This window comes from Entelurus aequoreus, linkage group LG15 (genome assembly GCF_033978785.1).
Source record: "Entelurus aequoreus isolate RoL-2023_Sb linkage group LG15, RoL_Eaeq_v1.1, whole genome shotgun sequence".
NCBI lineage: Eukaryota > Metazoa > Chordata > Actinopteri > Syngnathiformes > Syngnathidae > Entelurus > Entelurus aequoreus.
In genome coordinates this window covers 2,533,269-2,550,733 of record NC_084745.1, presented here as the reverse complement: position 1 = coordinate 2,550,733, position 17,465 = coordinate 2,533,269, and the positions used below count along the sequence as shown (strand labels likewise).

Sequence of the window (17,465 nt, the reverse complement as noted above, 5' to 3'; positions counted from 1 at the left end):
AACGTGAAAGTGAAGGACTAGAATGCAGTGGAGGACGTATCTTTTTTCGCTCTGACCGTAACTTAGGTACAAGCTGGCTCATTGGATTCCACACTCTCTCCTTTTTCTATTGTGGATCACGGATTTGTATTTTAAACCACCTGGGATACTATATCCTCTTGAAAATGAGAGTCGAGAACGCAAAATGGACATTCACAGTGACTTTTATCTCCACGACAATACATCGGTGAAGCTCTTTAGCTACTGAGCTAACGTGATAGCATCGTGCTCAAATGCAGATAGAAACAAAATAAATAAACCACTGACTGGAAGGATATACATAAGATCAACAATACTATTAAACCATGGACATGTAAATACACGGTTAATAAATTTCAGGTTGGCAAGACTTAAAAATGCTGTTGCTAACGACGCCATTGAAGCTAACTTAGCTACGGCACGGCGGCGGCGGGCGTTGTAGCTTTCGACGACAACCCGGCCGCCATCAGAGTCTGCAAGAAACATATATTCCCCCAAAGTTACGTACGTGACATGCACATAGCGCCACGCACGTACGGGCAAGCGATCAAATGTTTGGAAGCCAAAGCTGTACTCACGGTAGCGCGTCTGCTATCCAACTCAAAGTCCGCCGCTAATACACCGATCGTACCTACAGCTTTCTTCTTTGCAGTCTCCATTGTTCATTAAACTAATTGCAAAAGATTCACCAACACAGATGTCCAGAATACTGTGGAATTTTTCGATGAAAACAGAGCTTTTTGTATGGTGAGACATTGGGTACCAATACTTCCGTTGCCGCCGTGACGTCACGCGCATACGTCATCATATCTAGACGTTTTCAACCGGAAGTGTGCCGGGAAATTTAAAATGTCACTTTATAAGTTAACCCGGCCGTATTGGCATGTGTTGAAATGTTAAGATTTCGTCATTGATATATAAACTATCAGACTGCGTGGTCGCTAGTAGTGGCTTTCAGTAGGCCTTTAAGTTGTTGTCATGCCAGAGCCGTATACACGCCTCTGTGTCGCCCCCAAGAGGACAGTGGGGCAACTTAGACTTAGAGCTGAGTTAATACTAATGATTTTGTAGTTTTTACACAACATGGTTGTGTGCATTTCTTGCTCTATTATTTCCGTTGTCTACTTAACTTGCTTGGCTACCTCAGTGAAAGCAAAAAAAGGTAAACTATTGTCTTTTTGTTCATTTGTTAGCATAGCCACAGTTATAAGGCTAGATGTGCTTAATGAAAGGTGACTGAGGTGTTGTGAAACAAACACAATATTTCCCTTTAATTTGTTATCCTTATATTCATGTGGAACAGTTTTGTTAATAAATGAGTGAAATTGACATTTTGAGGGTGCGTGTGTTTATATCACATTATGCAGTTGACAGGCACAAAGACGCTGTGAATCAATCTGTAATATTCAATGTCATTGAGTGCTGTAAGTACGAAAAAGAACAAGAAATGTGAAAAACAACTCAAATGGAGACACGTTTGCAAACACCAATGACATTGAACAGTCACACTGCTTCATTTTCTATGCCCCATTCAGTTAACGATAACTGCTGCTTCAATGTTAGGCTTAGCTTTTAGCAGAGTTTCCCTATTTTTCCTACAGACAGCATTTGGTGCCCTCAAGCAAAAAGGCTATATATTGATTCACGCTGGTTTTCGCCTTTTTAAGGGTACTGGAAAAACTGGAAAGTTGATCTTGAATGAGTCCTTAAAAAGGGCTTGAATTTGGCCGTGGAAAAGCTGTACGGACCCTGCCTTGGGAGCATGCTTTATCAGTATCATGCCTCAAAACCCTGCTTCAAAAAGCTGTGCGGCAAAAACGTGCACATTGTTTTATCCGTTGTTGTTTTGTCGGTTAAAGGTTTAATGTTGAGTTGGACGCATGTGCTATATAACGCTTAAAATGTTTATTTTCAACCATGATTTAATTTACGTGGACCCCGACTTAAACAAGTTGAAAAACTTATTCGGGTGTTACCATTTAGTGGTCAATTGTACGGAATATGTACTGTACTGTGCAATCTACTAATAAAAGTCTCAATCAATCAATCAGTCTAAAAAAAGTTGCTTTTCAAAACTTATTTTTAATAGACAACATCTTCAAAAGATCAATTCTGATACATTTGGACAGGGGGGTAGTGTCATTTTGTTCGTAAGAACTGTTTGTCAACAGACTCAAAAAGGGGTTATGGATGTAAAATGAACACCTAAACATATCCAATACATATTCTCTAGACCACAAGGAAGTGTGTCCAATAAAAATGTGAATCCTCTGAACATGTAGAACTGAAGGAGCCTGCCTCCATTCAGCCTTTACGGAATTTGATTGAAGTGTTTCTTGGTATGAATCAAATAAAGATACAATAATTAAACTCAATTCAATAGCTCAACGTTTTTTTTTCTCCCAGCGTCCCTGAAGGCTCTCTATCTCAACCCCCCGTGACTAATAAAGGTCTCAGAGTTGTTAACATTCGAGCCATTCAATTGAGTTTTTCCCGAACAGGAGTATGGACCGGCCTTTTCTCTGCAATTGCATTGATGAATAAATCCCACGTTCTTAGAAGACCACGCTAAAGTTCTGCAGCTTTAGTTTCCAGGCGTGTACTTAGTGGGATTACCTACTTCTATATATACATGTATGGTCTGAATGGAGGCTTAACTAATGTTCCCTCCATCAGGCTGATCAATAGGCCGTAAAGAACCCCAAGATGGATAAAACCACGAGGGAAGAATGAAATTTGAGAGCAGAAAGTAGAAGTGCATGTGATGGCCACAGATGGAGGAAGGAAGGTGGAGCAGTTCTATTAGTGCGACCTCTCACCGTGCAGCTCAATGTGTCAGCGGGTGATGCCTTGGTTACAATGCCGGGGAACAGAGAAGTGAGGCACTGATCCGTTTGAATGGACGTTGCCAGGTGGCCTTTCTCGCCACGGAGCTCATTTGTCTCCGTCTGCCGAAGGGGAGGAGAACATTTCTGCCTCAAATAGCTTCCACACAGCTGACCACAACCGGCCTTGGGGTCGCGTGTACCTCAGCGAGATGGAGAATCATGCGACTTCCACTATGCCGACTAGAGACTTTCTATGGACAGCAAAAACTAACATTTAATCAATCAATCAAAGTTTATTTATATAGCCCTCAATCACAAATGTCTCATCCTTGGCTCAGATCCCACATCAGGGCTAGAAAAAACTCAACCCAATGGGAACAATCAGAAACCTTGGACAGGACCGCATATGTGGGGGGACACCTGGTGATCTGGACCTTTGATCTCCGGTCTATGAGGCTGACTGGATAACCCCTAGGGCACCTTAAAATAGGGGTCAGGAAAATGCTTGATTCTTAAATGCGTCGCCATTCGAGTGTGTTAATTTAGGTAAGACGGACAGTTCTAAAACGTGGAACTATCAATCAATCAATCAATCAATCAATCAAAGTTGACTTCTATAGCCCCTAATCACAAGTGTTAATCACAACATCCTCGGCTCAGATCCCACATCAGGGCAAGAAAAAAACTCAACCCAATGGGAACGAGAAACCTTGGAAGGGACCGCAGATGTTGGGACCCCACCCTGGGTGACCGGTGCAATGGATGCCGAGTGGATACAGATAATAATGTCAGAGTCCAGTCCATACTGGGCCCAGCAGGGGATCATCTTGAGTGAAGACAAGTCAGCAGTGCAGAGACCTATGCCTTTCTGAATCTTGCTCTAATGTCCTTTTGTGCAGAGTTGTCCTTACTGACAAGACTTCCCAGATAGGTAAAGTCCTCAACATAGTCGAGGGTGTGTCCATTCACTGTGATTGGTACATCTGGAGTGGCATTAATGCACATCACTTGTGTTTTGGACACATTTATGTTCAGACGTACCCGTTGGGCGAATTTGTTCAGTCTGTCAGTTTTCTCCTGCAGATGGGTGTGCTTTGGCGCAAGGACAGCAAAATCTAGATCTTCAAGTTGGGAGAACAAAGTGCACTGGATACCCCTGGGTCTGTCAGTTGTATTCCCCATGACCCAGTCTATGGTACACCCTTGCCGCACACCAGACTCCACAGTGAACCATGTGGCGGGCTCACCATTAACAATGACGCTGCATTCAAAGTGACGGTAGAATATCCCCATGAGAGTGACCAGTTTTGGAGGAACTCCATAGGCCCCCAACAATCTTCCATAGGGTGTCACACATACCTGCTAATGCCTTCAGTATTGAGAGATGTCAGGTTCAAACACTGATGACATCTATTAAACAGACAAGAAGCAAGGAATAATGCAGTTCAATTTAGCTCATGAGGAGAACGCATGGAGCTGCACACTCAGTCACAGTCTCGCCCTACGCTCTAAGGTACAGCTCCCGAGTTCCTCTATTTATTCAGGAGTTCCCCAGTCAACGTCACTGAGGCCGCCTCTAAAAGGAGTGGTCACACATATCATGTAAAGCAGCTCCAGTACGCACAATACGTGATGGAATGTGCTGGGGGCCTTGTGATTTCGCCTTGTCTCTGCTTCGTCTGCGTGCTGTCGTCTTATCTTCGTTGAGGTCCTTGAAGTCCTTGGCTGGCTAAGACAAACACAATATCTGCGGCTGATAACAAGTTTTGTCCTTGCACAGATAGAAAAGTACAACTTGAGCACAATAGCTAATAACTATAGCAACGGCCTTTAAGCATAAGAGTCGTGCGATAACTTATACATAATTATTCTAACAAGAGAGAATACAAAACCTGCCCCAGTTATCGTCAATATAAAGAATGAATATTAACAGGAATATTGCTTGCTTGCCACCTCCACATAAACATTCTTACATAACCGTTTCCTTTAGAAAGTCATTTACATATTTTATTATACTGTGTTTAATGTTTATGTATTACATTTCTTTTTCAGTGCAATCTTATCATAGTCCCACTGCAGGCACAAAGAGGGTAGACATACTTTAATGTGGATTGTATTGCTCTAATGGAGCAGCAATGCAGTGTTGCTAATTATGTTCCTCTTTCAAATCAAGGTAGCACTTAATTATACCTGTTTTCTTCTCCACGTGTTCCTCATTTGAAGGCATTATGTTGAACAAGGTGAAGCAGGCGCCATTGTTTTCTAGTCTTTCTGGTTAGATCTTGGTGATATTTGGTGGGGGGTAAAACAAGTATATTGGAGATTAGGACTGTCTTGGACGTTCATTCTGATCGGATTCCTTAGATTCAGTTTTTCTTTGTTTTTTTTTTAAGAGCACAGCTAATGGGGGTGCCAACAAATACACTGGTCTCATTTGTGACATTTTACACACCGACAAACTTTATTGATCCACAAGTCCACACAGTAGCTCAGTTACAAAGAATGGAAAGGGTACGGATGGAAAGGATAATGCAGGTATAACGTAGGATAGGATAGGTTTTTATTGTCATTGCACAAGTACAATGAAACTTTGTTTTCAGCACAAACCCGTTCAAGATTAGACAAACCCGTAGTGGACATATTACAACATACATCTCGAGATATCTAGCAACAGATGGGAGGGGGGGAGGGGGGCATGGTGGCAGGCCGCAGCTCCCAGGGGCTGCCCTTCCGTCCATCACCCCTATGGGATTTGCGTCAAAGTAGACTAAAAATGTACAATAGTAGCAATATAACATGTAATATTTACATATTGTATATACAGTATATACTATATACTGATATACTATTATATTATATTATATATATACTATAATATATACAATATATAACAAATCCCAATTACCCCGTCCAATATTACTATAATGGGTGAATGTGGAAATAGTGTCAAAGCGCTTTGAGTGCCTTGAAGGTAGAAAAGCGCTATACAAGTATAACCCATTTACCATTTTACATTGTAAACAAATACAGGTAGCTAACATTGAAGTGGTCAGGTAATAGACAGATATCATCTATTGCTGTATGGCCAGCGATTTTACAGCTGAATGGAGTACAGAATGAAGGAGTTCTAGAATGGAACACTGTGGGAACAAAGCTGAAGGAGCCTGTTGGAGTATGAACTCCACTGGTGGAGTGGGTGGGCAGGATTGTCCATGATGGCCAGCAGTTTGTCCGGTGTCCTCCTGGCCTCCAACTGCGTGACAATAGATTGGCCGGCTTTCCGGATCAGTTTGTCAATCCGGTTTAAGTCCCTTTTGCTGGTGCTGCACCCCCAACAAACCACTGCAAAGTACAGGGCACCGACCACAACAGACTGATAAAAGATCTCCAACAGCTTGCTGCACACATTAAAGGACCTAAGCTTCCTCAGGAAAACAAAGTATTCAGCTTTGCTGTTGTCCTTCCAGTCCAAAACATCCAGTCTTACTCGCTAGCATTAGCTTATAGCTCGAAAATGACATCACATTGTTTTTCAACCATGGTAAGGAGAAGAAGTGAACAATGTCTCTTAATCAAAGAAAGAAACCATAAAAAAACGTCCAACTTGTCGAAGCAATTCGAGCGTATCACTGCTAGTCTGCGTCATAGAATGAGTCGGAATGTTAAAAGAATATCTAAACAGTGGACATTTATGCATGAACATATGGAGAGGCTGCTGATTGATTGATTGATTGATTGATTGAGACTTTTATTAGTAGGTTGCACAGTGAAGTACATATTCCAATTGACCACTAAATGGTAACACCCGAATACGTTTTTCAACTTGTTTAAGTCGGGGTCCACTTAAATTGATTCATGATACAGATATATACTATCATATATACTATCATCATAATACAGTCATCACACAAGATAATCACATTGAATTATTTACATTATTTACAATCAGGGGTGTGGAGGGGGCGGGGGGGTAGGATATGGACAGCAAGTAGTGGACATAGAAAGAGAGAGAGAGAGAGAGAGAGAGAGAGAGAGAGAGAGAGAGAGAGAGAGAGAGAGAGAGAGAGAGAGAGAGAGAGAGAGAGAGAGAGATCAGAAGTATCTGCATTTTATTGTTGACATTTTATTATTAGCATTTGATTATTAGCAATCCGGGGAGGGTGTTAGTTTAGGGTTGTAGATGCCTGGAGGTGAACTTTTATTGCGGTTTTGAAGGAGGATAGAGATGCCCTTTCTTTTATACCTGTTGGGAGCGCATTCCACATTCAATCAATCAATGTTTATTTATATAGCCCTAAATCACAAGTGTCTCAAAGGGCTGTACAAGCCACAACGACATCCTCGGTACAGAGCCCACATACGGGCAAGGAAAAACTCACCCCAGTGGGACGTCGGTGAATGACTATGAGAAACCTTGGAGAGGACCGCATATGTGGGTAACCCCCCCCCTCCCTCTAGGGGAGACCGAAAGCAACGGATGTCGAGTGGGTCTGACATAACATTGTGAAAGTCCAGTCACATTGATGTGGCATAGAAGGAGAATGAGTTAAGACCTTTGTTAGTTCGGAATCTGGGTTTAACGTGGTTAGTGGAGCTCCCCCTGGTGTTGTGGTTATGGCGGTCATTTACGTTAAGGAAGTAGTTTGACATGTACTTCGGTATCAGGGAGGTGTAGCGCATTTTATAGACTAGGCTCAGTGCAAGTTGTTTAACTCTGTCCTCCACCTTGAGCCAGCCCACTTTGGAGAAGTGGGTAGGAGTGAGGTGGGATCTGGGGTGGAGGTCTAGAAGTAACCTGACTAGCTTGTTCTGAGATGTTTGGAGTTTACATTTGAGGGTTTTGGAGGTGCTAGGGTACCAGGAGGTGCATGCGTAATCGAAAAAGGGTTGAACAATAGTTCCCGCCAGAATCCTCATGGTGCTTTTGTTGACCAGAGAGGAGATTCTGTAGAGAAATCTCGTTCGTTGGTTAACCTTTCTGATTACCTTGGTTGCCATTTTATCACAGGAAAGGTTAGCCTCTAGAATGGAACCTAGGTAGGTGACCTCATCTTTCCTGGTGATAACAATGTCACCCACTTTTATGGTGAAGTCATTGACTTTCTTAAGGTTAATGTGGGAACCAAACAGTATATGGATTCTGTTTTACCCAAGTGTATGGATAGCTTGCTGTGGTGGTGTATGTTTGGCGGAAAAGCAGCTTGAAGGAGACTCTGTAGAAGTCAACTCTACTCTAAAAGCTACTTTGCTAACGTAATAACGGATTGTTTCACTTTCTCATCCATTGCCAAACACAGTAGGCACTGATCCAATGAAAAGTAGTTTTTCGTAAAAATCATTCTTTATTTTGCCTGAGGGCGGTGGTGCTATTGTCTTACATTGGAAGGCCAAGCTAGCTACACAACAACTCGAGCTAACATTGCTCACGGATCATTCACACATTTCTAACCTACTGTTATTACTTACGGTTTCCTTGTCTCCTCCATTGTCATCGACACTAGTCACCCAAAAAGGGAGTTACACTGCCATCCTATGTTTTTGTCAGAACATAATTGTGATCAAAAATGTAACCATTAAAATATGATTCTTAAAATAATTAAGTATTCGTATTGGCATTGAATCGGTACCCGCATTTGTAGTATCGCCCAGTACGCATGTAAAGTATTCAAACAGGAGAATAATAATTGCTAGTTACATTCCATTCATTTTGTTCCAGCGACAACCCAAAAGTGAATTACACAGCTCATAGTTGCAATAATTGGTGTTTGCAATTAAATTCCCAACGTGCGCTGCATGAAATTAAAAAGCTGTTAGATCCCAGGCAAATATTTTTGTCTGCTAGTTCCTGGTGACTCAGTGTCATCCCTCGGCCGTTTCATCATCAAAAGGCATGTTTGAGAATAAAAACTCCGGCAGAGCAAACATCAATAATGGTATTTCCTAAAAAAAAAAGAAAGTGTTAGAAATCTGCCGGTGTTGACTTTGCCTGCAGACTTCGAAATGTCTCCCCGGGCATACCAAGACAATGCCGTCAGATTCCCTCGGTCCTCGTCGGCACGTCTCCTGGCCCGCAACAGTTCTTCCTCTCAACCCGGTGCCAGCACATCTATGGACTGCTGCAGCTCAAAGGAGTCCGCTGCAGGGAAGGTCGTACATGACCGCATACCAATCAAGGAAACTCTTCCCCCGGTGTGTCTTTGTCCTCGGAGAAAGAATTCTGAAGGATAATTCATACAAGGACTGGAACCTCCAACTTTTCGGCGACTTCAAGAGACTTGATTGTTGTCTGGATGGGAGTTTGTTGAAAGGCTTTTTTACGATATTTAGCTTTGCAAGACAGAACCTTCTACAACAGTGGTCCCCAACCTTTTTGTAGCTGCGGACCGGTCAATGCTTGAAAATGTGTCCCACGGACCGGTGGGGGGAGGGGTGGGGGGTGGTGTGTATTTATTTATTTATTTATTTTTTTTTTTTAATTCCCATAAAGAAATACAATCATGTGTGCTTACGGACTGTATACCTGCAGACTGTATTGATATATATTGATATATAATGTATATATTGTGTTTTTTATGTTGATTTAATTAAAAAAAATAAAAAATAATAATAATAATAATTTCTTGTGCGGCCCGGTACCAATCGGTCCGCGGACCGGTACCGGGCCGCGGACCGGTGGTTGGAGACCACTGTTCTACAAGGTCTGACAATTGCTACAACAGACTGGAATGGAACCTACAAAATGACAAACTTATTTACTTAATTGCTTATATATTTTTTGATACTTTTCTAAATAAAGGGGACCCACAAACAATTGCATTATTGGCTTTATTTGAACAAAACATCTTAGGGTACATTATTGCATATATTTGGTTTATTATTGCAATTTAGTCCTTAAATAAAATAGTGAACATACTAGACAACTTGTCTTTTAGTAGTAAGTACTTTTTAGAGGCGGTATAGTACAGAATATAATAATCATAATAATAATATATTTTATTTGTAAAAATCACTTTACATTGAGTAAACAACCTCAAAGTGCTTGAGTGTGTAAAAAAAATAATAATAAAAAAATAAAAAGATAATAAAAAGATAAATAAAATAAAATAAAATTAAATTAAATATATATTTTTTTAAATAAAATAAAAACTAGAACAGCCAAATAGCTAAAACTAGTATGCACAGCTAAAACTAGTATGCATATATCTAAAAAAAGGCTTTTTTTTTTAAAAGAAGGGTTTTTAAGCCTTTTTTAAAAGCATCCACAGTCTGTGGTGCCCTCAGGTGGTCAGGGAGAGCATTCCACAGACTGGGAGTGGCGGAGCTAACTATACTAATATGATTCATCAGTATTGTGTTACTATACTAATACCGGTATACCGTACAAACTTAAAGTGTTTACAAAGTACAAAGAAGAAGAACCATGATAAACATTCTGAATTTATTTCATTCATCCGTTCATTTTCAAAATAATCTTACTCGTCTCACCATATGAATTGTCACTTACTTCACCGAGTATTATTTGTTTATTTATTTATTTTTATTGTGATTACTTATGGAGTATATTGTGAATAAATTGAGAACAGGAAGTGAACAGAAGTTTTAGCAACTGTTGTGTTCAAGAAAAGGGGTATGATTAAATAAGCTCTGCTTCTTCCTGCTCCTTTTCGAACATGTTGAAAAGAGAAACTGGAAATTGTGATGTATCATTGTTGTATGCTTGCAAGTTCCAAATAAACTCAAACTGAACCCTAAACTCATGTGATTAATTACAAAAATATATTGCGTTAATCATACAGGGTTTCCCCTAAATTTAATTGAATGTGGCGCACATTTTTATTACCGCCACACTTTGAAAAGAAGGTTGTTGTTTTTTTTACTTGAAATAACAGAAATTAATATAATACTTTGTTGCATTAAAAAAAAAAAAAATCACACAAAGTCCAACGCTATGTTTAACTTTTATTACCAATTGTATGATAACAAACAGTACAATTCCACCAGGTTTGTTCTCCCATGAAAATACTTTGATCTGCGTAAGTGTACGCTTCCCTGGACACACAACACTTCCTTAGAATCCGCCAATCATCTTTCAGGCACAGACGGTGTGTTTGTAAACATGGGAAAAACTGACATCAAATTAAAACATTTTAAAGTTTGTTCAATTGTTCTAATGCACAGACTAGAGGTGGAACAAAAATGGTCGATTCTCTGATGCATCACGATTAGAACATGAGCGATTCATGAATCCATGAACCCGTTCTCAAACAATGGTATGTTTAATAAAGTAATACAGACATTTTCTAAAATACGACAAATGCTATTTTTTTCCCCCTCAACATTATTTCTAAGTATGTTTTTTGCTTTGGGAAAACCGTTAGCTAGCATTTTTCTTTAACCTTTATGTGTTAGCTGGGTTAGCACAGATACTCACGCGGGAGGAGAGGACGAGCATTGCTAGCCGCGGTGCTAAGCTAGCTTGAATGTGAAGTGGCGGAACAAAAGAATAAATGTTTTGTACACGCCAACAGAAAGCTAGTAGAGTTACAGTTATAGTACAGTTACAGTAACTGTGTGTGTGTATACATATATATGTATGTATGTATATATGTATGAATGTATATATGTATATGTACAGTATGTATATATATATATATATATATATGTGTGTGGGTGTGTGTGTGTGTTTATATATTATAATAATTGAATGTATATACAATTATTATAATTGGTTATTAAGAGTAGGTCAAAGTTCAACTCCTACCTTGTTTACTTCCGTGACAACCTCTTTACCTTACCGGGTTCACTGTGACGTTCGCTACGCCAACTGACGGTGCTTATTATACTTCACAACCTCAAGTACAAAACCCAAAACCAGTGAAGTTGGCACTTTGTGTAATTCGTAAATAAAAACAGATATACAATGATTTGCAAAATCTTTTCAACTTATATTCAATATTAGTCCATCTTAGAAGAGCTCGGGCCCAGCGAAGTTGGCAGCGATTCCGGGTGTTGTTGATAAATGGCTTTGGCGTTGCATAGTAGAGTTTTAACTTGCACTTACAGATGTAGCGACCAACTGTAGTTACTGACAGTGGTTTTCTGAAGTGTTCCTGAGCCCACGTGGCGATATCCTTTACACACTGATGTCGCTTTTTGACGCAGTACCGCCTGTTGGATGGAAAGTCCGTAGTATCATGGCTTACGTGCAGGGATTTCTCCAGACTCTCTGAACTTGTTGATGATATTACGGAGCGTAGATGGTGAAATCCCTAAATTCCTTGCAATAGCTGGTTGAGAAATGTTGTTCTTTAAACAATTTACTCAGGCATTTGTTGACAAAGTGGTGACCCCTCGCCCCGTCCTTGTTTGTGAACGACTGAGCATTTCACGGAAGCTGCTTTTATACCCAATCATGGCACCCACCTGTTCCCAATTAGCCTGTTCACCTGTGGGATGTTCCAAATAAGTCTTTGATGAGCATTCCTTAACTTTATCACTATTTTTTGAAACATGTTGCAGGCATCAAATTACAAATGAGCTTACTTCAACCGGATCCATTCCGTCTTGTTCCCCCTGTCCCAGGTACATACCAGCTCTCCCCCACTGTGAACATGCCCCAGGATGACATTGTGCTGATAGAAGACGACAGACCGCCTGTGCTCCCTCCGCACTTCTCGGACCAATCGTCCTCGAGCTCCCACGAAGACCTGGGCTTCATCGGAGGCAACCCGGGACCGTGGATCCAGGTGCCGGCCGGCCACAACGAATGGTGAGCAACGGTGTGGTTACCGATGTTGAGGATTAGCTGTGTTTATGAGTGGTGTGCTGTGTAAAGATACCCGGACCATAGGGCGCACAAGATTATGCCGATGAGCGGGTCTATTTGAATTCATATTCAGGTCTATTTTCATATATAAGGCGCACCAGATTATAAGGCGCATTAAAGGAGTCATATTATTATGATTTGTTTCTAAATGTAAAAGACTTCCTTGTGGTCTACATAACATGTGATGGTGGTTCTTTGCTCAAAATGTTGCATAGTCTTCAAGTCACTTTCTGACAGTCTCTTCAGGGTGCGCCGTTTTGTGGGCGGGTCTTATTGACGTGCCTCCACTTCGACAGCGTCTTCTCCCCGTCCTCTTTGTTGTAGCGGTGTAGCGTGCAAGGACGGGGGTGGAAGAAGTGTCAAAAGATGGAGCTAACTGTTTTAATGACATGCACACTTTACTTCAATCAATAACGGAGCAGCATCTCCTCATCCGGAAACAACAACACCCGGAATGTGTCCCGTCCGACCGGAACTCTCTAATAATTAAAGTTCCTTGGGTGAATAATGTAAACTCAGTACACCGGAATAGCTAAACATGCTTCACTACACACCATAGGAGGATAAAATAGCTCACCTGACATCCACTGTAATGATACCAAGTACAAGAGCGTATCTAGTCGATACTACTATGATTACATTGATATTTTTTTATCGTCACAAAATATGTTTTCCTTCGTAAAATTCATATTATGTTTATAAAGTCAGTAAATACGTCCCTGGACACATGAGGACTTTGAATATATGTATGATCCTGTAACTACTTGGTATCGCATCGATACCTAAATGTGTGGTCTCATCCAAAACTAATGTGAAGTATCAAAGAAGAGAAGACTAAGTGATTATTACATTTTAACAGAAGTGTAGATAGAACATGTTAAAACAGAAAATAAACAGATATTAACAGTAAATGAACAAGTGGATTAATAATCCATTTTTACAGCTTGTCCTTTACAAATTTGTCAAAATAATAAAATGATAAGTGGCACAATATGTTACTGCATAGACTAATTAGGAGTCTTTGTTTGTTTACTTACTACTAAAAGACAAGTTGTCTAGTATGTTTCGACCCCGACTTAAACAAGTTGAAAAACGTATTCGGGTGTTACCATTTAGTGGTCAATTGTACGGAATATGTACTTCACTGTGCAACCTACTAATAAAAGTATCAATCAATCAATCAATCAATGTTCACTATTTTATTTAAGGACTAAATTACAATAATAAACATATGTTTCATGTACACTAAATTTTTTTGTTCAAATAAAGCCAATAATGCAATTTTTTGTGGTCCCTTTTATTTAGAAAAGTACCGAAATGCCATTTTGGTACCGGTACCGGGACAACCATACATTGGCGCTATCTTGTAGCAAAGGTCCAATATAACGTGATGACATAATTGTGTTGGTGATAAATATAAATAATAAACCAAGCCGAGTTCCGCCACCTCCAAGTCGCCTGAGAGAGTTCAACAACTATCCTGCGACCCCCTAATTCATTCCAAGTGGAGATACATTTAGTCCTCGTGCTTTTCAAAGGTTAAAGCCATCTTGTGTACAAAAGTATGTCGTTTTAGTTCACATTTAAAGGTCTAATCCTACATTCTATTAGCAGTAGGGGTGTAACGGTACGTGTATTTGTATTGAACCGTTTCGGTACGAGGGGTTCCGGTTCGGTTCGGATGTGTACCGAACGAGTTTCCACACGAACATGTTAAGCTAAGCTAAAATCTTAACAAGCTGCATTTTGCGGTGTGTGTGTGTGTGTGTGTGTGTGTGTGTGTGTGTGTGTGTGTGTGTGTGTGTGTGTGTGTGTGTGTGTGTGTGTGTGTACGGACAGCAAAGCCCTGTCTGTCTGTTATTTCACTTTACCTTTTTCTGTGTAAATTGAGCTGTGTTGAAGCAGCAAAAAAGGACATTTTGTTAAATGAAGAGTTTCTGTCTCTGATAGTTGATATTATAATGTAAGTGCATCATTAAGCCTGCATGAACTCCATGGTGTTCAGGGATGAATAGTCTCTCCTATTGCTACTGTACCATTTTTCCAGCTATAGTTACATGAATCATTAGTAATGCAGCAGCCTAGTTGTGAATGGCAGGGTCCCTGCTATCACATAATAATAACAATAATAATAATAATAATAATAATAATAATAATAATAATAATAATAATAATAATAATAATAATAATAATAATAATGAATTACATTTATATAGCGCTTTTCTAGGCACTCAAAGCGCTTCGCAGAGAAGTGAGAACCCATCATTCATTTTTGCAACTCATTCATTCACCGGTGTGAGCGGCACCGGGGGCAAGGGTAAAAGTGTCCCGCCCAAGGACACAACGGATGGTGAGAGGCGGGGAGCGAACCCGCAACCCTCAGGTTTCTGGCACGGCCGCTCTACCCACTACGCCATACTGCCCCATGTTGATAAAAATATAACATTTACATAATAAAAATCAACTACCGTAATTTCCGGACTATAAGCCGCTACTTTCCCCCCTCGTTCTGGTCCCTGCGGCTTATACAAGGGTGCGGCTTATATACGGCCTGTTCTTCTCCGACACAGACGAAGAGGATTTCGGTGGTTTTAGTACGCAGGAGGAAGACGATGACACAATGATTAAAGACTGACTTTTCATATACCGGTAGGCTGGTTATTTTGATAACTTACAGGCGAGCACTTTGTATTACTTTGCACCGTTGTATTATTTGTACTCTGCACGAATGCTGTTCGCCATGTCGAAGATGTGAAAGTTTGATTGAATGATTGAAAGATTTATAGTTAATAAATGGGACGCTTTGCGTTCCCAAACAGTCATCTCTGTCCCGACAATCCCCTCCGTGGTAGCAGGAACCCCTATATACTACGCTAATTACACAGCAAAACCCTGCGGCTTATAGTCGGGTGCGGCTTATATATGGAGCAATCTGTATTTTCCCCTAAATTTAGCTGGTGCGGCTTATAGTCAGGTGCGGCTTATAGTCCGGAAATTACGGTACAGGCTTCCCAAATGCTGTAATAAATTAAGCATGATGAGTTGACTTGAAACTAGAGATGTCGATATATGCGTTAAAATGTAATATCGGAAATTATCGGTATCGTTTTTTTTATTATCGGTATCGTTTTTTTTTTTTTTTTTTTTTTATTAAATCAACATAAAAAACACAAGATACACTTACAATTAGTGCACCAACCCAAAAAACCTCCCTCCCCCATTTACACTCATTCACACAAAAGGGTTGTTTCTTTCTGTTATTAATATTCTGCTTCCTACATTATATATCAATATATATCAATACAGTCTGCAAGGGATACAGTCCGTAAGCACACATGATTGTGTGTGCTGCTGCTCCAATAATAGTACTAACCTTTAACAGTTAATTTTACTCATTTTCATTCATTACTAGTTTCTATGTAACTGTTTTTATATTGTTGTACTTTCTTTTTTATTCAAGAAAATGTTTTTAATTTATTTATCTTATTTTACTAATTTTTTTAAAAAGTACCTTATCTTCACCATACCTGGTTGTCCAAATTAGGCATAATAATGTGTTAATTCCACGACTGCATATATCGGTTGATATCGGTATCAGTTGATATCAGTATCGGTAATTAAAGAGTTGGACAATATCGGAATATCGGATATCGGCAAAAAGCCATTATCGGACATCCCTACTTGAAACTGTTTAATGTTGCACTTTTTATATGTAGAAGAAAAGTTTTGTCATTTTATTTAATCCGAGCAACAACTTGAGGCAGTTTAATGTTGATTAACGTGGGCAGGACTGTTATAGTGTTCCCAATGTTAAAAGGATAAAGCCATTGTTTACAAATTTGGTAAATAAATACCCCAAAAAATTATATTTCGTTGTTTTCTTACTGTACCGAAAATGAACCGAACCGTGACCTCTAAACCGAGGTACGTACCGAACCGAAATTGTTGTGTACCGTTACACCCCTAGTTAGCAGCATAGTGCATATTGCAGCGCTGACCTTGTTGTTTCTCTAATCCAGGGGTCACCAACGCGGTGCCCGCGGGCACCAGGTAGCCCGTAAGGACCAGATGAGTAGCCTGCTGGCCTGTTCTAAAAATAGCTCAAATAGCAGCACTTACCAGTGAGCTGCCTCTATTTTTTAAATTGTATTTATTTACTAGCAAGCTGGTCTCGCTTTGCCCGACATTTTTAATTCTAAGAGAGACAAAACTCAAATAGAATTTAAAAATCCAAGAAAATATTTTAAAGACTTGGTCTTCACTTGTTTAAATAAATTCATTTTTTTTTTTTTACTTTGCCTCTTATAACTTTCAGAAAGACAATTTTAGAGAAAAAATACAACCTTAAAAATGATTTTAGGATTTCTAAACACATATACCTTTTTACCTTTTAAATTCCTTCCTCTTCTTTCCTGACAATTTAAATCAATGTTCAAGTACATATTTTTTTTATTGTAAAGAATAATACATACAATTTAATTTATTTCTTCATTTTAGCTTCTGTTTTTTCGACGAAAAATATTTGTGAAATATTTCTTCAAATTTATTATGATTAAAATTATTCTGGCAAATCTAGAAAATCTGCAGAATCAAATTTAAATCTTATTTCAAAGTCTTTTGAATTTCTTTTAAAATTTTTGTTCTGGAAAATCTAGAAGAAATAATGATTTGTCTTTGTTAGAAATATAGCTCGGTCCAATTTGTTATATATTCTAACAAATTGCAGATTGTATTTTAACCTATTTAAAACATGTCATCAAAATTCTAAAATGAATCTTAGTCAGGAAAAATGA

At 39.5% G+C, this 17,465-nt stretch overlaps 1 protein-coding gene across 1 annotated transcript in view; it reads left to right on the top strand.

Moving 5' to 3' along the window:
• LOC133629694 (partitioning defective 3 homolog) overlaps window positions 1-17,465 on the top strand; it is a 799,726-nt gene that overhangs the window by 440,814 nt on the left and 341,447 nt on the right. The window contains exon 16 of the mRNA XM_062020594.1: window positions 12,429-12,615. Within this exon, the coding sequence (XP_061876578.1) occupies window positions 12,429-12,615 (187 nt within the window). The remainder of the gene's footprint in view (window positions 1-12,428; window positions 12,616-17,465) is intronic.